We start from the raw sequence: 26,200 nt of genomic DNA, 5'->3' as shown, positions 1-26,200 counted from the left end.
GAAATCTACCTGGTTAAAAAAATAAAAATAAAAACACACAAAAGAGTACAAAGTCAACCACCCTCATATCACAGAAGGCAAGGCAGCCAGAGTTCCCAGATTTGTGCGTGTCACTCACACCCGTGTGTCACCCACACCCCAAGCATACCACATACACAGCCCCCGCTGTGCCTTCTCACCAAACACAGACTTCTCTGAACTCTCCGGTTCCGCGGGCTCCCCACCACCAGTCAGCCCTTCCCAAAGGGACAGAGTTAACCAGGCAAAGCACAGGAAGGGGGAACAGAAGAGGCACTGGGCCTGGCCGGGCCTGGCCGCAGGCTCTCGGTCTACAGGCAGGGGTCACACAGAGGCCAGCACCTCTTCAAGTTCCTTCCAAGAAGACCAGCAGCCCCAGGGTTCCCTCAAAGCCAACCAAGGGACCCTCAACAGCAGGACTCCCGACTCACTGGTGGAAAGGGGGATTAGAAACCAGAGTGCCCTGCAAATGGCGATGGCAGGTACCATGTCATAGAAACTTCGTCACAGGGAACCTGAGGCAAGCCAGACCTTCCTGGTGCACAGAAATCTCTCTGAAGAGCATAATATTCTCACTTTTTTCCCACTGGCCAGCTCTGAAGGGCCAGCCTGCAGAGAGCTCCCTTCTTCCTCCTAGGGAAGACATTTTTGGCTTTCTTTGACTTTCTTTCTTCCAACAACCTCTCTCACCTCACAAAAAAGCACGTTCTGTGGTATTCTGCTGCTACAGAAAAGGGGACACTCAAGCATCCCAAGAAAACATCTCCCTCCCCAGGATGGCTCTCCATACCCTGGCATTTAGAAAACCAAGAAGAGAGGCAGCCACGTATGCCCCTAGGCTTTTCATTCCATTCTGGACAAAGGCAACGGTTCGGGGTGGGGAGATTCCAAGGGAGAGTTGTTTTTAGGTTGCACTGTTAGCCAGAGCTGCCATGGAAAATGAGAGAAAAGAAAGTGGGTGGCAGCTTTTTTCTCTCCGCTCCTGTCTTCTCTGGGCACATGGCTAGTGAGCTGGCTTCCTCGGCGCCTAAGCCAAGGTCAGCAGGCAAGGGATGGGCCTGCTCTGAGAGCCGTGCTCTGCTGCCTTCAGGTCTACCTACAAACCTCCCCAGCCCAGGAGGCCACGACTGGCTTTGCTGCCAGGCCCCTTCATCACCAGCCGCCCTCTCCTGCTTGGGATGTCCAGGCACAGGTCGGCAGATGGAAGGCAAGGAAGTTGAAGCCAACAAAAGCTATCTCAAATGCACACAGAGATGACTGAACAAGAGATCTTTAAAAAAAGCAACACTTACTGTTAATGAGGTGAAAGTCATGCACATCCCACCAAAACCATTCAGAGCCAGGGCAATGAAGATGAGCAGAGAGAGAGCTGTAAGGAAACAGAAAGCTCATCACAGGGGAACCACAGCTGAGCATTGGGGAGGTGAGGGCCTAGCCCAGTGCCTTACAGGGAGCAAGCGGAATGGATGACAAGCCATCTGGGGTTAATGATGGACACCTGGGGAGCTGGAACAGCTTCTTCCTCACCGCTGTCCTCCTGCCTATTTTACAGAGCTTGGGCTCCTACAAAAGGTGTGCCCCCATCCCCCTTCCTCCACAAACCTTAGCAGCAAGCCAGAGGCCTAAAGAAGCTGCTTCTCGGAAACCAGAAAGACAGGCGCTCAAAAATCGGTGAATGAGCCCCTCTAAGATTCTGGCGAAACTCAAGTCCTATTTTGGTGTTTGTTCTGAAAGTCCTTGAAGCAACAGCTCCACCTGAACGGGGTTGGAAACCAGCTGGATTCTAAGTCTTTTCTTTTTTTTTTTTAAAGTAGGCTTTACGCCCGACATGGGGCTGGAACTCACAACCCAAGATCAAGGGTCACGTGTTCTTCCAACTGAGCCAACCAGGTGCCCCCCAGCTTCTAAGCCGTCTTTATAGTGCTGGCCTGGGCTGCCTCAGGGGACTCGGCTCCCAGCTTGTGCACATACCCCTCAGCTGGCCTGGCTCTTAGAACTCATATCGGGTTGGCATCAATGAGGCCATTGGGGACTGGCCTGGCCTGGTGATGAGATGAGAGTACTGTACCTCCTAGGAGCTTCTCTCAGATGTCTGTCTGGAGTGACAACCCATTTAAGGCACCCATTTAAGCACCACCCATTTAAGACAAGTAACTGGGTGAAGGCTAACAGGCATCCCCTCAAACTTGAGCAGTGAGCACCAGACCTGGCATGGCTTTCTAGAGCAGGGGGCCTGCGAGCACCTCCGGGCGCTCTTTCCCCAGTCCCTGACAAAAGGGTACAGGAAAAGCATACTCACAGTTTGGGTTACTTGCTCCATATGCGATCAGCAAGCAGGAGACAGCAAAGCAGGCACTAAAAACAAGCAGAAATAGTACATTATTTATTGTTGCTATTGTTAATAATGTTCTTTGGAAGTATTTACTATGGGCCAGATGCTTTCGGAAAATTCACATACATTCTCTCATTTAATTTAACAATTCTAAGAAGTATAACTGGCTCTACTTTACTGATGAAGAAAATAAAACAAAGAAAGAAAAAAGCATTCTCAAAAGTATCACAGCGAGCAGGCGTCTAAGTTAGAATTCAAGGCCCAAAGGCAGACCTGGTAAACACGGCACTGCACTGTCCCCTCCCGGCCTCAGACTGGAGAGGCCACGGTTCTGAAGCGAGAGGGCACGATCCATTCCACAGGCTCCTATGCCCGCTCTGCCAGGGGCGGGGGGCGGGGGGCGACGGAACCCCACTGAGCATGAGGGCGATGAGTGGCAGCTTCCGAATCCTCTCTGCTTAGCTCTATCCTGGGGACAAAGGCCCCTTACGCTCCAAAGAATGAATGAGACAGATCCTCCACCCATTCCCTTCACAATCACGGGTATCACCACGGCCCTGCAGAGGGCCGCTCCCAGTGGGGCTGGTCTGGGGAGGACTGTGGCCTGAGAGGACCTGCTGCTTGGTGGACTTACTCTGAGTCTGCCAGAGTGGAGCTTTACAGAGCAGGACACGCACCTCAGGAAGTGCACAAGACGACCCACTGGAGTGCTGGGAGTCACAGAAACAGTAGGACTTCTATTTTATCATTTTTCACCTTAGCCACTTTAATTGACATTTTTTGTACGTGTGTTATAAAGCACATAAAACATTAAAAATGGTGTATGTGTATGTAATTGATACTTCCATGCTTATATTAGAGGTTCATGTTCAAAATCTTTTTTTCTGATGGAGGTATAAGGTCAAAAAGACTGTGGAAAACAGTCTTCTCAATGACAAGCAACTGCAAGCCTTCCCGGGCAGGCTTGGGGCCCTGAACCCTTTAACTGCAGTACTGGCACACAGCAAGGATCTCAGTGTCTACTGACTTGGTGGCAGAATGGATAGGAACCCCACTCTGGGTGGGCACATAGGGAGCTCCACAGTGCACCTGACAGCAGGGACCAGGATTCCCGACAGCAGGGATCTCAACCCAGCAGTCCCACCTGCCCACCCCCAACCCCTGCACTGACCTGCCCAGCAGCCTGAGCTTCCTTGGGCCATATTTGTCCATGACGATGCCTAGAGGCAGGGTGATGGCACTGAGTAGGAAGGAGCCTACGGTGAAGGCCAAGTTTAGCATCTCATCCTGGGCCTTGCAGCTGAGCCAGCCATTCATCCAGCTCATCTCCTCGTGCTCCTGCTCCGGCTCTGCTGTGCCCCCCACTGTGCCGTTGGTGACAATCTCTGTGTGTGTAGAGGGAGGGAAACTTGATCACAGGGTTGAGGCAGGGATTCCCAAAGATCAGAGGGACAGATGCACATTCAGACGCCACTGGAAATGTCAGGGCTGGCTCTGGCTACCCCAAGCAGGCTTGGCTATCCATCTGGCCCAAGACCCTTGGAGCGGTAATGCAGAGACTCTTGTCTTTTTGGAGGTCACAAACCCTCTGGAGAGTCCAATAAAGGAAGCTATGTTCCTCCTCCTCAGAAAATGCACACAAAGGCTTGCCCACAGTTTTGGGGTTTCCTGTGTCCCTTGCATGAGCCCCAGGGTGGGATTCCCATTCTAGAGTAACCTATACCAGAGAAGAGTAGGCCTCAGGACCCAGCCTTGGCTGTGGGGCCACAGGCTGGCCGAACCCTTCTCAGCAGCTCTGTGCATGGAAACAGACTGCGGCCAGTCTATGAGGGTGCGATCCTAGACCACCTGGGAAGGACAAGCTGCTGGTGTCACTGCAATGCCCTGGTTCTCCTCGTTCAACCTAGGGGAAGAGTGAGCGGGCCTCTTGCACTGCTAGGTACGGGAAACTTCTCAAGCGTACAAGCCATCTGCTACCTCCCCCTGTTATTTTCACAGCATCAACCACCCCATATGCTGAGCCTCGGAACCCCTTGGAGAAGTTTTTTTAAAATAGTCCCAAGTCACTTGCTTCCACTTGTTGAGGTCCCCCTTTCTTACTTTTCCTGCTGGGGTCAAGTGTTGCTGTCCCCTGAGGCCACACCTGTGCCACCTGCAATCTCGGCCCTAATCGCCCCTCCAAAAGTCCACCCAGCACCGAGACAAAGAAAAATAGGGAGGAAGAAGTGCTGCCGCCGCTGAAGGCAGGAGGGTGGAGCACAGGCCGGAAGGCAGCAGAGGAAGCCTCTGCTCTCCCAGCACTGCTAGTCAGAGGTGCTGACTAATCCTGCCCAAAGAGGAGCAGCCGCTGATTAGATGCGAGGTCACACTGGGAGAGTCAAGGAAACACCTCTCTCCCGATAACCGCCCGCCTCCCGATTGCGGCCCTCTGGCGCCAGGGCTGTAAAGCTGAGGTCTGCAAAGGCCTGCCCAGGCCTCCCAGGGCTGCCCCAAGGTCACAGAAAAGGATGCACTTAGGGTGAATCATGGTATATGCCAACCTCTAACCGACAAGCCCGGCAGGGGGCACATCGATTAAGGGTGAGGTGCCCGAACGTGGCCTCTGGGTTTCAATTTTGGTTCCTCTACTTCCGACTCGTATAACCTTGGAAAAATGACTTAATCTCACACGATCCCAGTTTCTTTATCTCTAAAATGGCACAATATAATAGTCGTAGCTACCTCCTAGAGTCGGGTGGAAGATACGTGAGAAGACCCAGACGACAACCTAGAGCTCGCACAGACAGAAAGTGCTTAATAAACAGCAGCTACGAGTTGCTATTATTGTCACTATCATGGGAGGCTTGGGATGGTGCGACTGGCTGGCAGCAGAGCTGGACAGAGAAACTGGGGGTAGGCTTCCACAGTTGTGTGTTTGGCATGACTCTGTGTCTCATCTCTCACTGGGCCGGGGGCCCGCGCTCCAGCCCCTCGCCCAGCTCCTGGTGCACAGCAGGTATTTACTGAATGGATGAAATGATGGGGTCAGATCATGATGGCCAAAAGGATGGAGAGAAAAGAAAAGAAATAGGATGTATGGAACCAAGGTGAAGACAGAGGGGATTTAAGGAGATAAGAGGCACAAGGTCAACCTCCTGAAGTCACAGAAACAAAACCTAACAGGCCAGATTCCCTCCCCATCCCCAATCCCTGCCACTTCGTTTCCTAAAAGAGGCCCGATGATGCTGCCAGCCAAAACACACAACCAACAGCATCGTCGGAGTCCATTAGCGTCCAGGTCAGAATCACTGCACACACTGCCTTAGCCGGGGCCTGAGCTGCTCATCCGCAGCGGGGTAGCTTCTGCAAAGGAGGGGCTGCCTCTAGGCCGGCGCGGGCTTCAGGTGACAGCTCGTGGCCAGCAGCAACAGGAACTGGGGTCTCCGCACCACAACGGCTGTTTCCAGGTTGGTGTGCAGACACAAGCAAAGCAGCACAGGTGTCACAGAGAGGACGGGCGGAGAAGGCACCTCGGGGTCCGGGATCATGGGCTTGGGAGCCCTGACTGTAGCCATGCAGGCTCTGGAGCCCATGACCGCACTGAAGAACACAAAAGGACTCAGGACTTGGAGTGTTCTGGGGTCTGTGGCTGCAAGCAGACAGCCAGAGATGGACAGGTAACAGACGGAGCCAGCAGCACTACCTCTGGGTAGGGGCCCCAGTGTGCCCACTCCGTTTCCCCAGAGCTGGACCCCTAAATCCACAACTGTACTCACCATAAGAGAGAATATAAACCCCAAGGCAATGTACTCAAGGCAGCCTCTCTGACTTGCTATAACTGGGGATGGCAGTAGAAACATCTTGAATTGTTAGAGATAACTAGACGGGCACTCATGAGGAGAGAGGCAGGAGTGGAGGGAAGGGTGTCTGTCCCCCGTCTTTCATCCTGGAGCCACTACACACAGGAACAAGGGCTTATACGCTTTGGGCCACCAGCTCTCTCCCTTTTTATTTTTTTTTAATTAATTAATTTATTTATTTGTCAAATAGAGAGAGAGAGCGCACAAGCAGGGGGAACAGCAGGCAGAGGGAGAAGGAGGCTCCCCCCACCACCCCACCTGAGCAAGGAGCACGATGTGGGGCTCGATCCCAGGACCCTGGGATCATGACCTGAGCCAAACGAAGGCAGATGTTCAACCAACTGAGCCACCCAGGTATCTCCAGCTTTCTCTCTTTAAAAAAAATTCCCTGCCAACTGGGCTGCCTGACCCCTGCCCTCCTGCCTCTAGGCAGTGATGTCCAGCATCAGACAAGCCTGGGGTAGGGAGTCTCAGTGGCCTTTCTTGTCTGCGCATGAAGCAATGCAAGAGAGTCCCTTGCTCCTAGAGGAGACTAAATTTTTGGTGAGCCCAGCTTTGTTGGCAGTAAACAGCCCACATGAATAATCACAGATCCGGCAGATGCCCAAACACAGCCACACCCAGGCTGTTCCTCTCCCTCTGCTCCCACCTAGGTCACTGTGGGCCAGCAGAGACACAAACAGATAAGCACCAAGGAAGTGTCAAGCCCCAGGGTGCCCCTCTGCTCCCAGCCTAGAGCTCAGGCCTCACCCCAGCCCAGCCTGTTCTGAGCCTCACCTGCACCTGTTTATGAAACAGATGCCTCTCAGTGGGCGGCCAGAGTGGCCTGGCCCAGCCCGGCCGGGGAAGGTGAACCAAGAGGACAGGCAAGGAATTGGTGTGGCCCGAGTGTGCCGAATCACCGTGAGGCTGCTGAGGGGCCGGGAAGAGAGAACAATGCCGGCACTGTTCAGCCCTCCTCGCAGAAGACTCACACACAATCTGTACAGTGAAAGGAGGGGACAAAAGGGGGTGCTATGACCCCACTCGGGCTCCCCTGGCATCCCTGGGTCAAAGAGGGGGTTTCCCCCACCCCAGAGAAACCAAGAGAATGGGGAGCCGAACAGCTGGCTGCATGATGCTTAAAGGAGCAAGGGGCGCTGGGCTGGAGGCTCCTTCAAATTCCTGAGCAGCCCCCTTCTCAGACTGCTTACTGAGCACCCCCACCCAGGATGCAGGCCCCTGGACCTCCTGCTGATGGTCTCTGCCCCAGGATCTCCTGTCTCTCTCCCAAATCCTTAGTCTATCCGGCAACAGGAAGCAGTATCTCAGTCCAAAGGGGGATGTAGGTGAGAGGTCAGCCTCAGACGCAGAGCAAACAAAAGGCAGGACACAGACAGTCAGAGGGCCATCCTGGGTAGGCCAGAGCCTAGTCCCTGGTTGTGGCCACAGAGTGCCTGTGTGTGCCGGCCATGCATTCAGTGGTATTCGTTCCATGTCACTTAGTGTTCTCTCACCCCCATCCACACTCCACACAAGGACACCAGGAGCTTTGGAGCAGCAAGCTGCTTGCCTGACATCTCACAGACAGCACATTATGGAGAAGCTGGACTTGAATCCAGGCTTCTGGACCTCAAAGTTCCTGCTTTTAACCTTTAGGCTGGGCTGATGCTGTATTAACTGGGTTAGAGGCTTTCAGAGAGAATATGCTAAAGGGACGGAGACAGCACAAGGCTGTCACCGTGTCAGGGACAGCACCAGGTGGCCCTTCATGCCACCCAGTGTGAATGGGACTGCCCCCAAGATCCTCCCTGAAGTCAACCCAAGCTGGACAGAACCTTAATGCAACACCACGAAGGCAGGTGGGGCCAGTGGATGTGGGAGAGGGAAAGTGGGTCATGAAATGGGAAGAAGAAAGGCAGGGTTGGTAGGAAAGTCTGAGGGCGCCAGCTCCTTTCTGTAACACATTGTGAGGCCGTGGGCACCAGCCTTCAGACCTTCTTACCCATTGCTACAGAATGGTTTTTTTTTTAATCAAAAATAAACTGGGGGGGGCAAATAGGGGGAGTAGAAACAGTCACATTCACAGAAATACAAGTAAAAGGATGGGTTTTCAAAAGTTGTCAAAAGCCAGCAGCCTTTGCGTGAGGAGACCATTAAAAGGCGCCCCCACGCAGCAGGGAATGTCTCCTATCCACATCTGCAGCCTCGGCCCACCTGCTGGGGACCAGGCCTGCCTCTGCTTCCCTGCCTGACGGCAGCCCCTCTGCCTTCTCAGGGCCCAGGCGACCAGCTTCCTGCTTTGTTTCATGAGGGGTACAGCTCCCCTGCCAGCACAGGCAGAGAGACTGCAGTGGTCACGAGCATATAACTCAGGTCTGCCTTGGTGTCCACAGATGAGCTGGACCGTGCTTCCTCAGGCAGAGGCCACGACTCCCACCCGCATCCCACGCCCAGTATGTGGCAAGACCTCAACAACTCCTAAAAGTCTAATAGGTGAATCTGATTGTCACCCTCCTCTGCTTCTGTCACTTCTTCCTGCCTTGAGAATAAAATACAACTTCCCCGAGTGGCCTCCTAGGCCCTGTGGGCCCTGGCCACTTCCCACCTCTTCTTGACCCCTCCTCTCCCAACTCACCCCTCTTTGCCCCCCACGATTCCGCCTAAACATCAGAGAGGCCCTCCCACCCAAGTTGAACCAGATCCCCACTGGCATTCTCCTTCCTGGCACCCTGCTTTGTGCTGGAGTCTGGACCACGACTCGGAAGTATATGGTCTGTGTGTTTGATGCTGGCGGACTACAGACTCCCTGAGGGCCAGGGCTGCTCTGCAACCCCAGCACAACACCTCAATAAATGCTTACTGAACATGTAGGTTAGACAAAGAGGAGATTAACAGCCCCCTGACCTGACCCTGTCCAAGCGGGCCATCAGATGACAGAGAAAATGAAGAAAGAGGTCAAGAGTGGGTAGGTACAGCAGTCATCCAGAGGCCAAAAGGACACAGTTCAGGGAAAGCCCCGTACTTCCTGGGCTGGGAAGCCAGTCAGCCTCCTCTCCACACCAGGGGGGCTGGGGAGGCAAAGCCCAAATGCCCGGTACTGCCCCTTATCAATCTCGTCTGGTGGGCAAGGCAAAAAGCTGAGAGGTGGCAGAGAAACAGGCTCTTTCCTTCTCCCACCTCGCCGTGCTGGAACCCAACACCGTGTCCGGGGCCAGATTCTGGCTGGAGTCCCGAAAATGAGTTCTGAGAACCTTTCAACAGGTTCAGGCAAATTTTCTTGAGAGAACCACCCAAAGCAAAGGCCCTATAAGCACCAAAAAAGCTGATGAGTTTGCATCCCAGTCAGCTGCAGACCACTCAGCTTTTCACAAGTCTAATGTGATAAATTCCATAAATGGCCCAACTGCTTCTCTGCAATTCAGCCATCCACCAAGTTTGAAAATATTAGGCCTGGGGCGCCTGGGTGGCACAGCGGTCAAGCGTCTGCCTTCGGCTCAGGGCGTGATCCCGGCGTTATGGGATCGAGCCCCACATCAGGCTCCTCCGCTATGAGCCTGCTTCTTCCTCTCCCACTCCCCCTGCTTGTGTTCCCGCTCTCGCTGGCTGTCTCTATCTGTGTCGAATAAATAAATAAAGTCTTAAAAAAAAAAAAAAGAAAAAGAAAATATTAGGCCTAAGCAGAAACCTTGACCCTAAATCCTCCAGGCACTCCCAGTTAGGCAAGGCATGGAGGAGACTCCTGGCTCCAAAAGGCAACAGGCTACTTGGACTCCAAGAAGCAAGGAGCAGGCAGGCCAGAGAGATAAGCTATGTGGAATCGGCAGGACTGTCTGTCCAGGATGCTGGGTCAGCAGGTTTGCCAGGTAGTCAGAAAAAGCAAAATCAAAGGCAGGGGCAAAGGCACTGGATAAGAAGTTGATGTTCAACCTCCAACCTGACCCTTCACCTTCACTTTGGTTTATAGGAGGGTCAAGCCTCTCCCGGGCTTCAACACCAGCTCAGCACTGTGTCGGCACAATCTCTGCAACTCCTCCCACTTTAAATGGAGGAAGAAGCCAAGGTTGAGGCAGGAATGAAGTGACCAGCCCCAATGCTGCCAATACCATAAAATAAATTAAATCAGTGGACAATCTCTGGAAAAAAACCCTAGAATCTGACCTTCTACAGTAGGTTCCTTTCCCCCTCCAACCCCCCCCCCAAAATTAACCACAACAGTCCCTCAGTCTGGACTAGACGCTAAAGGCTTCATCTGGAGATGATGATGTTTCTCTCTGTTTTTTTTTTTTTTTTAAAGATTTTATTTATTTATTCGACAGAGATAGAGACAACCAGCGAGAGAGGGAACACAAGCAGGGGGAGTGGGAGAGGAAGAAGCAGGCTCACAGCAGAAGAGCCTGATGTGGGGCTCGATCCCAGAATGCCGGGATCACGCCCTGAGCCGAAGGCAGACGCCTAACCGCTGTGCCACCCAGGCGCCCCTCTCTCTGCTTTTAAAACCCTCGGTGCAGCCTGAAAGAATCTATCAAAGAGGGAGGCAGGAAGGGTCATGATCTAAAACGGAGGAGAGAGGGAGGGCGAGGAGGAGCCAAACACTCCAACCTGCTCCTTCCAGAGAGTCCTTAATCTGCTAACATCTCTTGGGCAAAGCAGAAAGCTTGTTCAAGGAACAAGGTCTGAGTGACTCTCCCATCTCCCAAGATTTCTTGCTGATGTACGGAAAGGTCTGCCAAGAACCCTTAGGCTATTAGGAAATATTTCTGAGTAGCTAAAGGCTAAAGGTTATAAATGATATACTCTCTGCCGTCTCTCAAGTGACCTCTGCATCCCCCCCCCCATTTCTCCTGCCCTTAACCCGTCCAGCAAAGCTTCCCTAGAGACTGAAACACTACAAAATCTCCTGGGACTATCAGAAAAGGGAAACAAGGACTCTACACGGGGTTACAGCCAGCATGAGCTGCTCCAAAGCTTTCTCTTCCCCCCCCCAGGTTAGAACGTTAAGAAGAAAAGGCATGCCAGTGGTGTGATTCAGAGGGTCAAACTTGAGCTGTCTCCCTCTTAGGGGACTCACTCAGGGGCTGGCTGACAAAGGCACTGGGAAGAGACATTACAGAGTTCAACTATTAGGTAGTCACTGTTGGGGACAGCAGAGGGCAGAGGGAAACATTTCTTATCAAGGTTACCTCGGAAGGGGATACGAGGGTAGAGGTGGGGAGCCCCTGGGGTCCCACTGTTTGCCTGAATCTACAGATCTAAAGCAATCAGGACCCTCAGAAAGGATGGGAAGGGTGCGAAGGTAGGAGCAGGGGTTAGATTTCTTATAGACAAGCATCCTCAGCCTGCATTCAGCAACACCAGTGGTGTGGCAAAGAGAGAGGACAGAACCAGTGTTATTTCCCTAAATACCCGCCTTGCCTCCCTCCACGATGGCGGGCAGATAGAAGGCCACAGGGATGTTCTCACAGCCTGTGGGAGGAAATGTCCTTTGGAAAATCATAAAGCAGCAAAAATAGACACGAAATTGTAGCTGACATGCTTTTAAGAGACTCCATAATGGCCTGACTAAAACACATCTAGATTCTAGATGAACCTTCAATGGGGTGGAGGCCAAGCCACTTCCTCTCTCTTTCTGCACCCCAGCCACTGAGTCAGGAGTTCCTCTTTCTCACAGTCAGGGAGCAACATATTTAGAGTAAGGCAAGTGATGTGCTACGCACTGGAAGGAGAGCAGTCCAGCGATGTTCTGTAGGTGGCGGGCAGAACACCCTGGACTTGGGGTGTTCTGAGCGCACAGACTGCTCTACTGCAGTCCTCAGCTGTGCGGCCTTGGGCAAGCCAGATCTGTCCGAGCCTCAGTTTCTTCATCCACAAAACAGGGACAATGACACGTACCCAGCAGAGCTGGCTGAGGATCAAATGGGGCTTCTGCTGAACGGGAGGTGCTGCGCAGCGAGGGGGTATTGCTGGCCGGGTTTTCACGGCCACTGCCGTCTCGCCCTCTCCCAAAGCTCCCACTCCGGGAACCACCCCGAGCCCGAGCCGCCCCGTCTCACCTGGCTCAGTACACAGGTACGAGTAAAAGCCCTCCGACTTGAGCATGATGAGCAGCGAGCCCCAGCCCAGGAGGACTGCCGAGAAGAGGAGGTTTTCCAACACGGCTGTACAGGCCATCCACCAGCGGCGCCGATGGGCAGTGGCTAGGGTGGGTGCCATGGCGCGGCGCGGAGGCCCGGCTTCGGCTTCGGCTTCGGCTCCGGCTCGGCAGCCACCTGCACACAGACCTCAGCGTCAGCGCCCGGCCCTGCCCAGCCTGGGCGGCCACCCCGGACCGCTGCCGCAGCGCGCGGGGCTTGTCACCCCTCCACGGCCCAGGCGATGGGTGCGCGCGGCGAAGGAAGCCCCAGCCCGGCCTGGGTCCTGGGCCAGCCTGTCCGCGGCTGGCTCGTGCGTCTGCTCTCAGCTACGGGACAGCGGCCCCGGCCAGGGAGCGAGACCTCTCCCTCGGCTGGTTCCGAGGTAACCTGAGGCAGGCAAACAGAAGAGACTAAGGCATGCTCAGGGACGTGGAATTAATCCTGGCTCTCCGCAGATTTTGGCATAGCTTGGGGACTGGCAGGAGAGGCACCCTGGGTCCGGATACCTGGGCAGGACCATACCTGGGGGCTGCCACTCCCTGGGACCCTGACAGGCGCCCTCCCGCCAGCACTCGAGACCCTTCCCCAGAGCTGGTTCCTTCAACCACAAGATCGGCGCACGGAGTCCGGAACGGCCCGCCCCCAGCCCGCTCATTGGCCTCACGGCTAGAAACTGCGGCGCCATTGGCCGCTGTCTAGGTCGCTAGGCGCTGCGGCCACGCGAACCCCGCATGGGAGAGGCGAAGCCGGTTCAAACCGGCGGCGCGAGCCACCTGCGCGACCCCCATCCCGGGCCGTTTCCTCGACATCTGTTCCCATGGAAGCGGACCTCCGTCCCTCCATCTCCCAGCTGCCTCCTCTGTTCGTCATCTCTCCTGGCGGCTCCTCATCGGTCTCTTTCCTCTCAGAATCACACTTCTCCCTACGCCCCTATTCGTGCGCCTTCTGTCCCCTTAGCACCTTCGCCCCAGGACCCAGATCCCCAAGATCCAGCTCACCCGGCTCCTACCAGCGTGTATCGGGCCCGGCCGGCGCCTTTTCTGCCTCCTTTTATTCCAGCGCTTTTATTCCAACCCAAGATGAAAACACTGCCGCACGCTGATTGGCTGAGTGGGGGCTGGAAACAGGCATTGACCAATCAGCAGGCACCCGCCCGCCCGGCGGCGAGCAGAAGCCGGTTCCGGCCGGACTTGGAGACAAACAAGAGAGCTGGGGGGGCCAGGGGCAGCGGCGGGTCGTGCCTCTTTTCTGCCGCTTCAGACTGGAGTCACAGCTGGGCTGGGAATCCCCGGGGGCATTGCCACAACGCCTCTTCAGAGCCTCACTCCGAAGCCCTACCTGGGTCAGGTTCCCCCGGTCGATGTACCGATACCCCCCGGACTGCATGCCTGTCACCTTCTCACACCCAGCTGGGCACTTGCACTCCATTCTCCTCCGGCCCGCTTATGTAGTACCCAGCTTTCACCTCTGACCTGGGCACCACATCCCGATGCTCTGGCTCCGTGTGGGTCATTCCGCTCCCGTCTTCTCCGTTGCTTCTCCCACGCGACGCTGGCATCCCCGGCTGCCTCCGGCTTTGTGTTCTGATTCCCCGCTCGCCTGCCCCCAGTGTCCTCCATCCAGGCGTTGTCTGCACATCCCGAATCCCCGAACCCCTGTCCAGGCGTGGTGTGCTTCTTCCCTGCTCCCCTGACTCACGGACCCCTCTCCTGGGTTCCACTTGCATTTTCCACGGAAGATGGCCCTCGGGGATCCCTAAGTGGGAGTTTGGGGCTTGTCTGTACCCTCGGACGGTCTGCTCCCATCCAGACTGCCCCCCTTTCCTGCTGTCCTTGGTCCCCTTGGGGATCCCTACGCAAAGTTGACCATCCCATCTCCATTGTCTTGCACCACCTCCACCCCCTTACGTCCCATTCCTGGACGTCAACTTCAGGGGCCCTCTCTGCTTGGTGACGCGGCGGGCAGCGCCTCCAGGAGAGCGCGTGGAGTCGGGAGGGCTCCGGAGTTCCAATCTGATCCGAGAGCTGGACCTGCCCCCAGACCGGCTAGAGCAGGGGGATGGAGCCCGGGCACTGGGGAGGTTCGGCAGCCCAGATGCGTGTCCCCGATCAGAGTCGCTAGGCCGATGTCAGAAGACTCTCGGTCTACCCCAGATTCAGCTGGGTCTGCCTGGCACGCTCTGGGACCTGACTTATTCCAGGATTCTGGGAGCCTCAGCAGCCTCCTGTTTCACGTCCCCGCATCCAAGTGCGCCCCCTGCCGCCGTGAACCCACCGCTGACAGCCGTGCTTACACCAGGCCTGGCTCTGTGGGCTTGGGGGATCCTGGCTGGTTACCTATCCGGTTACCCACCCCGCAGAATCTCACCCACTCACTTGGGACTGCCACTTAATAAACTTCAGTCCTTCCCTCCCTCCTACAGCCACCTGCCCGAGGAACGTTTCCGGGCAGCTGTTCCATACACATCTCTGAACTGTTTCAAACACAGCTCTAAAATAATTCACTTTCGCGGCACCTGGGTGGCTCAGTTGGTTAAGCCTCCAACTCTTGGTTTTGGCTCTGGTCGGGATCTCATGGGTCCTCGGATAGAGCCCCGATTCGGGCCCCTGCCCAGTGGGGAATCAGCTTGAGATCCTCTCCCTCTGCCCCTCCTCCCACATGCTCTCGTGCTTTCGCTCGCGCTCTCTCTCAAATAAATAAATCTTTTAAAAAAAAATAACAATTCACTTTTTACCCCCAAAACCGTCCCTCTCATTCTTTCTGATAATAGCACCACTACCTACTGAAGTTAGATACCGTGAACCACCTTTTCAACAAATATTTGAAATTTGTTTTAAATTCTCCATTATTCTCCCTCTCCTTCACTCCACTGCCACCCCACCAATACAGCCATATCTCCTAAATATTTATCCGATTCGCCCATCTGTGTCCCTAGGACTGCAGCTGCTGTTCATCCAGCCTCCAATCTCAGCCCCTCAAATACATTTCTTCATCCGACCCCATCCCAGTGAGCTGTGGGAAAGGTAAATCTGACCTTAGTAAATCTGACCTCTGCTCAGTTCTTCAGAAACTCTCTACCATTTGCCCTGTAGGATAAAGTTCAAGTTCTCCAGCCTAACCCACACAGGCTCCTCCCCACCAGCCAGGTCATAGATGCTTCAGTCACATGGAATTGCTTGTGGTTCCTGCAGGTGCTGTTCTCCTACCTCTGGCCTTCAAACATAGACCCTTCTTGGACAGCACCTCCTTCAGGAAGCCTTCCCTAACCACTCCCAAAAATATTCTTTAATGTCTTAGTCCACTGATTGTGCTGTTTTATAATTATCTGTTCATTTGTCCCTCCCTTTTCCCACTGACTACGAACAAATATTTGGGGGCAAGAACTATGTCTTACTCGACTTTGTTTACCAGCCCTTAACACAGAAGCACAAAGCAAATGCACAATATTGGGCTTGTTGAGTGAAAACACGAACAAATGAAAAGGGGTGGAAGGTATCAGCTTCTTGAGACAAAGGATTCAAAGCTGGGAGAATGATGGATGAGAATAGTAATTACCCTTTACTGAGAACTCAAAATTTCCTAGGTGCTTTATGTAGTTTGTGTCATTTAATCCCCACAATAACTCCGGGTGATGGCCAGGATCCCCATTCCAAAGTCCCCAGATGAAAAAACAGGTTTTAAATACCATTTCAAAGTCACAAAACAAGTATATCAGAACTGAGATTTGAATCCGTGGCTATTTGAATGAAATTCTGGGTTTCTTTTTTCAGTCTTTCTGTCGAGGGTGTTAAAGCCCCCACACCAGCACTGCTGGCAAATCATAAAGAAATAAAACCACTAAAGTACAAGAAGAAAACGCAGGCGATTATTTCACTAGTTTTAGGGTAGAGAAGGCCTTGACACTAAGCATGACGTGAAACTCATAAGTCAAGGGGCGCCTACGTGGCTCAGTCAACCGGTTAAACATCTGCCTTTGGCTCAAGTCATGTTCCCAGGGTCCTGGGATCAAGCCCTGTTTGGGGCTTCCTGCTCAGCTCAGCGGGGAGTCGGCTTCTCCCTCTGCCTCTGCCCCTCCCCCTGCTGGTGCGCGAGCGTGTGGGCGCTCTCTCGCTCTCTCTCAAATAAATACTCTAAAAAAAACCAAAACAAAACCTCAGAAGTCAAAAAGAAAGACTGTCCAAAGGGGCCCCACCCTAAGAGGAAACCGCCCTTAAAAGGATTTTATACCACTCTGGAAGGAGCTCTCCCCCCCTTTCCCTTGTGACAAAAACCTGATTGGATGACAGGTGCCAGGAGGGTCAATCAGATCAAAACAGCCCGCCAACAAGCCCATAAAAACCCCTAGACTTAGAGACAACGGTTGCAACCCTCTCCAGTCCCGTCCCTCCTCAGGAGTTTTGTACTATCACTTTGCCATCACTCAATAAACCTTGCTTTGAGGCCCACCAAAAGAAAAAAAAAAAAAAGACTGTCTAAATTAAAATTTTAAATTTCTAAAGAAGAATTTCTAAAGAAAGAAGAAAGAAATTATAAACAGCATTAAATGACCAATCACAAATGGGGCAAAGAATTAATATCCTTGATATACATAGGCACTTATAAATCAATAAGGAAAAGATGAACACCTCAACTGAAAATTGGGGAAAGAATATAATCAGTTAACTGATAGGAAAAAAAACACAAATAATTATTAAAGATACAAAAAGAAGTTCAACCTTAGAATATTCATAGAAATTCACATTTTAATGATATAATTTTTGATGGTTAAAAAACAAAAGCAAAAAAACCTTTTAACTGTACAAAGATTTTAACTTTTTAAGAAGCTTTAGCATGTTATCACTTTATTATTTTTATTGCGCTAAAATAATAAGATACCATTTCAACCTATCAGACTGGGTGTGGAAAAATAGATCTTGTCATCATTTGTGAGAACACAAAACCATGTAAATTTTTTGGAGGACAATCTGAAGTAAGTACCCAAATATTTAATGTCTTCTATTACCCAGCAATTCCACTTCTAGGAATCTCTTCTACAGAAAAACGTGCACCGTGCAAAAGAAATATGGACAAAGTAGTACATTGCATCATATATTGTATCAAAACGATTAGAAACAACCCAAATCTCCACGGGTAGGGGACGGTTTAAATAACCTCTGCTTTTTCCACACGATGGAATTCCATGCAGCCGTTTTTATAAAAAGAGGTAGCTTTATATTTACTGACATTAAAACATAGCCAGGATATATTGTTAAGTAAAAAAGCAAATTGTTCAACAACATGATCTTTTGTTTTCATGTGACCAGAGAAACATCTGGAAGGAAGGATCTAAACTGCAAGATTCTCTGAGCATTGGGAGAGAAGGGGAGCTGCTGTTTCTGTCCTGACCAGGTAATTCAAGTATGTGAGAAAAGAATCCAACAAGACCAAAAGACATTCAGTGACAAGTAAGTCTGGTCCCTCCCCTGTCCCTCAGGCTCCTCTGAGGAAAAGGCAAATACTTTATACATGTCTGTAATGTTAGTACTTTTTAATTTTTTAACAAAGGACATTGTTTTTTATAATTTTTTAAAAAATTAAACCTAGTGAGAAAAGTAAAAAGAATGTTCACTTAAAGAAAATTTACAAATAATACGAAAGTTTAAGAAGAAAATAAATATCAGCCACAATCTCATCTCCCAGGAAAAAAAAAAAAAAGTCATTTGATGCCTTTCCCACAAATCTTTTTTATGCACATATATCCTTTACAAAAAAAAAAAAAAAAAAGTTTGCAAAACAATCACAAAATACAAAGTGGAAGGATTCTAAACATGTAGCCTGAAGCAGAAGGAAATTAAATTTATAAAGAGAAACTTTACTTTTTACACTTAACAGTATAGCATAAACAGTCTCCCATATCTCCCATATTAAATATTCTTACACAACATGATTTTTCATGGTTGCTTAGGAACCTATCATAAGCAATTTTTCTTTAACCAATCTTTTATCATCAAACATTTACATTGTTTCACATTTCAGAAAATGAAGAAAAGAATAGCTTTTGGGGGCAGAGTCCAGGACAACAGAGAAAAAGTCCCTGCAGTCATCTCTTTCCCCTTCCTGACCCCACCCTATGGGGTCTCTGCCCAGGCCTTCCAAACCACTCCCAGAGCACTGCCAGGGCCCAGAGCCAATTGGCCTCCAACCCTGACGTTTCCCCATGAAAGGGCAGAGGTTCTGGTCTGTCTTTCCTGGCCCTGAGATCTTTTTCCAGCAAAACACAATCTGATCCAGGGGCAGTTCAGACGCCGACCCCCCATCCATAGTCTTCCCACTCTGCAAATTCAAGGTTCTCAGGGTGCTGGTGACCCAGAGATGGGTACAACATTCTCATACTGGGGCTCCTCCTGCCCTTCCTCATCAGCCAGCTTCTGGGGATCCTGTTCTTGGGGGCCACCCTCAGGGGCGAGCTCCTGGGCCCTCCCTGAGCTCTTGGTGCCAATCCCTAGCCCCCTGGCCACTTCCTCTGGCCCAGTTCCTGCAGACTCCAAGGGCCTAGTGAGTTCATCACTGGGGGATAAGCTGGGGCTCTGACTGGCAGAGCCAGAGGCCAGCCCAGGGATGCCCTTATTTCGACTTAGGGCCCTGCGTGGAGGCTTAGGGATGGCACTCTTGACCTTGGGCTCTGCCTGGCCTTTCTGGAAGCTACCAAAACGGCGAAGAACAGAGCGGACGGGGCCCTCAGATGACTGGGGTGTCCCGGCAAGCATGTAGATTGTGGTCACAGAGCCAGAGCCCTCCAAGACACTGCCCTCAATGGCTTCTACACGCTCAGCCACTGTCCGGCCACCAAGGGGAAGTCGGCGGCGGCCAGTGGCTGAATCCCTAGGGCTGGCAGCACCAGGAAGGGTCTCATCCATTTCTGCTTTCTCTGAGCCCGTGGACTCCTCAGCCTCCTGGCTCTCAGGACCCAGCTGGGCCCCCCTGGAGAGCCTCTTGGGCTTTCGGAGAGGACTGGAGATCTCCCCTGAGCTTCGGCGACTCTGTGGTGCAAACTTGGTGCCTTCAGCAAAGGAGACCGATGGCCGCTTGGCCCGTGCAAGGCTGGAAGTGCGCGGGATGGGAAATGGTGTGGAGGCGTCCTCAGGGGGAGGGACGGGACCTCCAGCCACGCTGGCCTCTGGAAACTCTCCGTGGGCCACAGTGACCATCCCTGGCAGAGGAGACAGAAGAGTTTGGCCAAAGCTGGGCTGGCCACCCCAATCCATCCTGTTTACTCAGTTTAGCATCTGCCGGGAAGCCTCATCAATGGTGCGAGGAAGAGGGTGAGGATACAGAGGCAGGGGAAGGGCCTATTCAGGTAGACATGACTCCTTCTACACACTTTTCTCACCACCCCTTCCCCCTTGAACTAACGCCACACCCTAACTAAGCTAAAACTCTGTCAGTGCCACAGAGTCATGGCCCTCTCACCTTCGGGCCTTTGTGTGCGCTGTTCCCTCTTCCTGAAACACCATTCCCACCCCTCCTTAGCTGTCACTTGGTGAACTCCTGATTCTGCTAGACTCATCTCTATTATCACCAACACTGAGACATCTTCCCTGACATGGCTGGACTGTAAGCCCCCATCAAAGCACGTATCACTGTCCTACACGTGCCTGGCTACCGCCCGCCGGAAGACGAGCTCGGTGAGGACAGGAATCTGTCGTGCTCTTTACCATGTCCCACAGCTAGGAAACTGACCTGCTCTCGAACGGGCACTTGTACGTTTGCTGAAGGAATAAAGAAGTGGTAGCAGGCAGGGCTGCTCGGGGCCGAGCGGGCCGTTGGGTGGCTACCTTCTTGGGGTGGCACGCAGTAGGCAGGGCTCTCGTCCTCTCCAGACTCGGGATCAGAAGAGAAGGAGTCGTCCGAGGCCCAGCCCGCCGAGGGCGGCTCGATGAAACTGTGGTTGAAGGGGATCTCCGGGTCGTGGTGCGAGACTGCAGAGGGCTCTGGGTCAGGTGCAGAGCTCCGTGGAAGACCTTGGCCCGCCCCAGCCCCTGCCCTTCAGCACCCACACTGACCTGTCACCCAGGGAAGCTTGTGGCTGCTGAAGGAACCACAGGGGAGCGCCGAGCCCAGGCTGCTCAGTGCCCCCCAGACCTGCAGCTTCACCCTGGACACAGCTGCTCCGTCCCTTGCTGGCCTGAGGGTGCGGGGGGGGGGGGGGGGGGTGTCGGTGCATGTGACCACTGGTGGGGGCAGGGTGGGGGCAGCAGAAAAGGGCCAGGACCATCCTGGTCCTGGGGTTAGTGTGAGAGAGGCAGGGTGCCAGAATGTGTACTTCAGGGGTTCCCTTGGACCACGGAGTAAAATCCACACTATTGAGCCTGAGATCCAGACCTGCCACAGAGGGCAGCAGAGCTTCAAAAGTCAAATAGACCTGGGTAGCAGCTCTGGTTCAGGCTTCACCTGTCCGGGCCTCAGTTTGCTCATCTGTTAAGTGGGGACAACGCCTATCTAGCAGACCTTTTTTCAGGACCCAGCCTAGTGCCAGGCACCCGGTGGGGTTCCCCCAAATGCAGCTTTGTGTTATTATCACCCTGGCTAGTCCCAGCTCAGCTACATTTCTGGAAGTGCCATTGCCTCCAGGAAGCCCGCCCTTGACCCCACACCCAAGCTGGAAGCCAGGGCTTCACTGTTACCATTCCTCTGACAGTCTTTGTCCGTTTCCGTAATCGAGTGAAGGCCTTCTTCCCCACCCTCAGGCTCTGTGCCCCAGGGAGGGGCTACTGGGTCTGTCATGGGTGAATACCCCACAGTACAGACGAGGATGCTCAGGGATTACTGCCTGAACTGGTAAGAGAGGACCAGACAGAGAATCCAGAAAAACAGAGCATGGGTTTTGTGCGTGCCAGTGACAGGCTGGGTCACCTGAGGCCTCTGCGTACTCCTCTGGGAGCTGAGAATGCCGACCCTCCTGCCCCATATTCCCTGCTCTGAAACGCTTGCTGCGGTGAGTCTCCAAGGAACCGAGACATGGGAAGAGATTTTGTAAAGGAGGAGAGCTCTGCGCGAACAACGTTCCCCTGCGGTGGGCAGGCCCCACCCCCCAGCAAGCCGCCCTCATCCTTCCCGTGATCTTCTTTTCTCAGAAAGCCACCATCTCTGATAAACCACTGCTCAGATCTTATGTCACTCTCCTTTCGGGAAATGCGGAGGTATCGAGGCCTAGTCTCTTGCCCCCCCTGCCCAGTGCTGCCCGGCTGCTTCTGCCTTCCCCGCCTTCCTTCTCTGGTCCCTGTTAATAAAGCCTCAGCCAAGCGCTGCAGGTTTGAGTTTCGCCAGCCCGGTGCCCAGTGTCGACTGCTCACACTCCTGCAATTGGAAACTCGCCTGCGGAAGACTTCCAAGGAAGGCAGGCAGCTGACCTGGTGTCTCCAGGCCATGGCCACTGCCAACTGCCTCACTACCTCTGATTTAAGTGTGTGACAAGGCCAGCCCTTCCCCACCCCTCAAAGGAAACCAGATGCCGGCCTGCTCCCGAGCCCCTGGCCTGAGCTGGGGGTGGGGAAGGGACAGGCCAGAGTTCACCTGTCCTTGGGGTCCGACCGGGCGGCCCAGCAGCAGCAGGCGCAGAGGATGATACCCAGGAGGAGCAGCAGCAGAGGCCCGAGGACGCCTGCGATGAGGGCTGCATCCTGGCCGTGAGGCCCTAGGGAGAGCGGGCAAGAGCAGGGGATGGCCAAATATTCAGGGCCATTATGTCTTCCACGTATCATGTCTCATCTCTCTGAGCTGCCTCCTCCTTACAATCTTCCACCTACGGGTCCCTCCCCGTTTTCCGAGAGATGTAGGCTGTACTCAGCCTTGAGGCCCTCTCCCCAAGGCAGCATCCCTGCTATCCTGTCCCCTCCCGATGGTCCCTGGTCTGTTCCACAAGCCCTTGCTCCCAACTGTCACGCCCGGTACACATCCCCTGTGTATCGGGCGTGACAGTTGCCTGTTCATCTCCTGGATGCTAGCCTGCTTTCTCAGGAGGCGGGGCTGTCATATCTTCAGGGACCCCCAAAGCAACCATATACATCTCATGCCTAGGGAATGCCTCCCAAGTGAGCCCAGCCTCCCTGGCAAGTGATATGTCCTGGAGCCATATAAAGGGCCAGTCTTTCCCTGGTTACTGTCCCCTGCACCTTCCTACATACCTACCTACCTTCCTTCCTTTCTTCCTTCCTCCCTCCTGCCCGCCCTCCCTCCCTTCCTTCCTTCTTTTCTTCTTTTTAAAGATTTTATTTATTTATTTGACACAGAGAGAGAGAGAGAGAGAGAGAGCACAAGTACGTGAGCAGCAGGCAGAAGGAGAGGGAGAAGCAGGCTCCCTGCTGGGCAGAGAGCCCAGGGGCTCTATCCCAGGACCCTGGGATCATGACCTGAGCTGAAGGCAGACACTTAACCAACTGAGCCACCCAGGCGCCCCTGCACCCTCCTTTCCACCTTACCCAACTGGCAGGCCCCAGAGACAGGGTTGCAGGGTCCCTCTGGGCATTCACAGGGAACAGAACAGTTGTTGCCATGGAAGCCAGATGGGCATGAAGTGTTGCAGCTATGGGGTGATAAGAGACAAAGGCTGAAGGCTGGGTGAGAAGAGATGGGGTGTGCAGGGCACAGGGGAAGGTAGATTTCTAGGTACTTCTCCCCACCCCCTGCCACAGAGACTTCCCTGGATGATGCCCACGCAGACTCCTCTGACCTCTGAGCCACATTCTCAGTACCCCTGGCAGTGTTTGGGAGAATCCCCTGGCCTCTCAGCCCATTTCCAGGGGGGCCACCCACAAGCGGCCCCTTGGTGCCCAGCCCCCTAGGGTATAATCTTCGGACAAGATCCACCTCTCATGATCCCCATCCCTAGCCCGTCCAGCACTAATGTGAAATAGGCTAGATGCCAACAGCATCCAGAGAAAAGTCCTCAGGGTCTGGAGGTCTGAGCCTGCCCCGCCCTACTCTCTGGGCCTTGGTCCTCTCCTCTATAAAATGAGGTCCTTTCCGTTCCATACTACATTCTGTCCTAGAGGTGGAAAACCTGACATTGGAGACATTGACCTTGATTGTGTTTTGCCACCTAAAGACCTCAAGGAACCAACAATGGAGTTGGAGTCCTACCCCTCAATACCTTCCCCACCTAGCTAGGGAGCATGGCCTTTTAGATTAAGCGTCGCACTGACCCTCCCCTGGAAGATGCAGACCCCACAAGAGGAGTAACTTCGCAGTTCGGAGCATGCGGGGTGGGTGTGTGGTAGGTGGGGAAGCCCGGGAAGGGAAGTCCAGGAAACAGATTGCACAGAGGCCAGACCTAGGCCCCTGCCTCCCTGCCAGGGCCCCAGTTCTCTCACCTGGGCCCCCAGTAGCCAGCGTTGCAGACACATTCCCCAGTCACAGCATCGCAGGTCCCCTGAACACAGGTGGGGCAGGCGGAGCTACAGCCCTCCCCAAATGTGCCGGGCGGGCAGGGGTCTTCACACCTGAGGTGACATGAGACTTGGAATGGGCGGGCAGGGCAGGCCTGGCAGGGCAGAGCCCCCCACAAAAGGGTCCTACCCATCTTCCCCCATGCTTCTGGACTTGGCCCCAACTGTCTACTCCTCAGCAGTGAAGCTCAGGTGTAAACAAGGCCTTGAACCTGGGGCCAAACCCACGAGGCGACAGACTACAGGTGACTAGAAGGAGAAGAAGAGAGCGGGGTACCTGAGTGGCGAAGGAGCCAGAAGAGAACCCTGCCCAGGGCCTCATCAGCACCCATCTCTCTTCCCTCAGTCTTCACCAGGAGGCAGGCCCCAAGGCCGTGTGAATGAGTGTGTTGGGGGAGGGGCCAGCTATCCCAGAGGGAGTAGTTGGAATGAGGATCCTGAAGGAAGGTGCACCCCACCTGGAACAGGCCGGCCCCCTCACCTAGGCCCCAGCCACCCAGGGTCACAGCGCTGACAGTGCCCAGTGTCTGGCTGACAGGCCTCCCCAAGCCGGCAGTGGGGGCACAGCTGCCTGCAGCTCTCGCCAAAGGTGCCAGCTGGGCAGGGCTGGTGGCACTGGGTTCCATTCCAGCCTGGCTCGCAGGACTCACAGCTGCCTGTGTCTGCAGAGCATGGCTCCTTCTGCTTGCAGTGGCCACAGCTGGGAAGAGAAGGAGTTCATGGGAGCACTAAGGAGCAGATAGAGGGGTCCGCACTCAGGTCTCCAGGGACAATGGAGAGCACCCAGAGCATCAGGCAGGTTTGAGCCTCAGTTTCCCCATGCTGTACAACAAAAAGGCTGGACAGAGGATCTCTGCAGGATTCCAGCCCTCTCCTTCTAACTTCCCATTCCAGAACCCGGGCTTCCTAAAATCCCAGGGTCAACAAGAGCTCCCAGCCCAGCCAGAACAGCCACGTTATTCTGGCCAACCTTCTCCCCAGTGTTCCTTCCTATCCCGCTTCTCTCAACCCTCCTATCCATGCTATTTCTGAGGTCTGGCATGATTGGGATTCAGTGTATCTCTATCCCATAACATGAAAATGCATAAAAATTAAAACATGCCTGTTTTCATCGCTATAATTTCATGTTTATCTTATGTTTAAAAAAAAAGTTTCGGGGCGCCTGGGTGGCTCAATTGGTTAAGTGTCTGCCTTCAGCTCAGGCCATGATCTTGGGGTCCTGGGATCAAGCCCCACATTTGGCTCCCTGCTTAGTGGGGAGCCTGCTTCTCCCTCTCCTCCTCCCCCTCACCTTGTGCTCTCTCTCCCTCACTCTCTCAAATAAATAAATAAATAAATAAAATCTTTAACAAAAGTTTTCCCCAGTTTTTTTTTTTTGAGATGCGTCATACTGCACTGTGTAACTCTAAGGTGTACAGTATAATGACTTGACTTACGTATATTGTGAAATGATGACCACATTTAGTTAACATCCCTCATCTCGTACAGGTACAAAAAAGGAAAAAAATGGTTTTTTTTCTTTTTGACGAAAAAACTCTTAGGATCTGCTCTCCTAGGAACTTTTCCACTAAGGTTTTCCTTATCTTAGTTTCTCATTGATTCTTTAACAGTTTCTTGAAAAGTTTCTCCCCAGATAATTATCTGGAACCATATGCTTAGATCAGACTCATTTGTTCATAAGATCAATTTAGTAGACCAGCACCAAAAAAAAGAAAAGAAAAAGAAAGAAAGAAAATATTACAGTGTGTGTATGTATATATACCTCACATATGTAATACACACAGATATATACACATATATTACATATAATACATGCAGCAAGGATAAGTATATGTTGTCTGGTTAAGCTTTCACCTCAGAGCTAAGTGTATGGAGAGAGAGAGGTGGGATGTAAAACGCATTTTTTTGTTGTTTTGTTTTTGTTTTAAGTAAGCGCCATGCCCAACGCCCAACTCAAGACCCCTGAGATCACGGGTATCACGGGTATCACGCTTTATCTACGAAGTCAGCCAGGCGCCTCCAAACGCATTTTTTATTGTGGGTGGGACGGCCAAAGTTTGAAAGCCACTTTTAAAGGGACCCTGCAATCGCTTTTTTGTTAAGATTTTACTTATTTGCTAGAGAGAGAGCATGAGCCGGGGGAGCGGCAGGCAGAGGGAGCCCCATGCGGGACTGGACCCCAGGACCCTGGAATCACGACCTGAGTCGAAGGCAGACGCTTAACCGACTGAACCACCCATCCCCGCCCCCCCGCCATCGTTTTGTCACGCGATTCATCTAAGTATAGCTTGCTGGTACTACTATTGTTTAAGAGTAACCGGACGAAGGGGTGGGCGAGGCTGGACCTAGGGCATCGAGGGTCTTTCTCCCCCTTTCATCCCGTCCTCGGCTGTCTTTGCGGAGAGCACCTCACCACGTTTTCCCCGCGCCCCCGCCTATCCCCTCCGTCCCCCCGCCCCGGCCTGTTCCCTTCGG

The 26,200-nt window shown here is 53.1% G+C and overlaps 2 protein-coding genes across 5 annotated transcripts in view; both read right to left on the bottom strand.

The window, feature by feature from the left end:
• Positions 1-13,412, bottom strand: part of SLC43A2 (solute carrier family 43 member 2) — a 38,509-nt gene extending 25,097 nt beyond the window's left edge. Inside the window, exons 1-5 of one of the 4 annotated variants that reach the window (XM_019798363.2) lie at positions 13,301-13,412; positions 12,222-12,437; positions 3,522-3,735; positions 2,318-2,373; positions 1,311-1,387 (exon numbers count right to left, since the gene is read on the bottom strand). In XM_019798363.2, coding sequence (XP_019653922.1) covers positions 1,311-1,387; positions 2,318-2,373; positions 3,522-3,735; positions 12,222-12,381 — 507 coding nt within the window. In that variant the 5' untranslated portion in view covers positions 12,382-12,437; positions 13,301-13,412. Of the gene's footprint in view, positions 1-1,310; positions 1,388-2,317; positions 2,374-3,521; positions 3,736-12,221; positions 12,438-12,824; positions 12,940-13,300 lie in introns of those variants that run through there. The other 3 variants (XM_019798364.2, XM_002918039.4, XM_011223422.3) reach the window with 3 other exon arrangements.
• Positions 13,413-17,060: 3,648 nt separating this feature from the next.
• SCARF1 (scavenger receptor class F member 1) overlaps positions 17,061-26,200 on the bottom strand; it is an 11,364-nt gene continuing 2,224 nt past the window's right edge. The window contains exons 5-11 of the mRNA XM_034640616.1: positions 24,207-24,440; positions 23,651-23,779; positions 22,760-22,863; positions 21,855-21,975; positions 20,345-20,466; positions 20,117-20,260; positions 17,061-19,491 (exon numbers count right to left, since the gene is read on the bottom strand). Of these exons, the coding sequence (XP_034496507.1) occupies positions 18,632-19,491; positions 20,117-20,260; positions 20,345-20,466; positions 21,855-21,975; positions 22,760-22,863; positions 23,651-23,779; positions 24,207-24,440 (1,714 nt within the window). The 3' untranslated portion in view covers positions 17,061-18,631. The remainder of the gene's footprint in view (positions 19,492-20,116; positions 20,261-20,344; positions 20,467-21,854; positions 21,976-22,759; positions 22,864-23,650; positions 23,780-24,206; positions 24,441-26,200) is intronic.

Source organism: Ailuropoda melanoleuca, chromosome 13 (genome assembly GCF_002007445.2).
Source record: "Ailuropoda melanoleuca isolate Jingjing chromosome 13, ASM200744v2, whole genome shotgun sequence".
Classification (NCBI taxonomy): Eukaryota; Metazoa; Chordata; class Mammalia; order Carnivora; family Ursidae; genus Ailuropoda; species Ailuropoda melanoleuca.
Note: the sequence above shows the minus strand (reverse complement) of the source record. Positions and strands in the feature narration are given on the sequence as shown.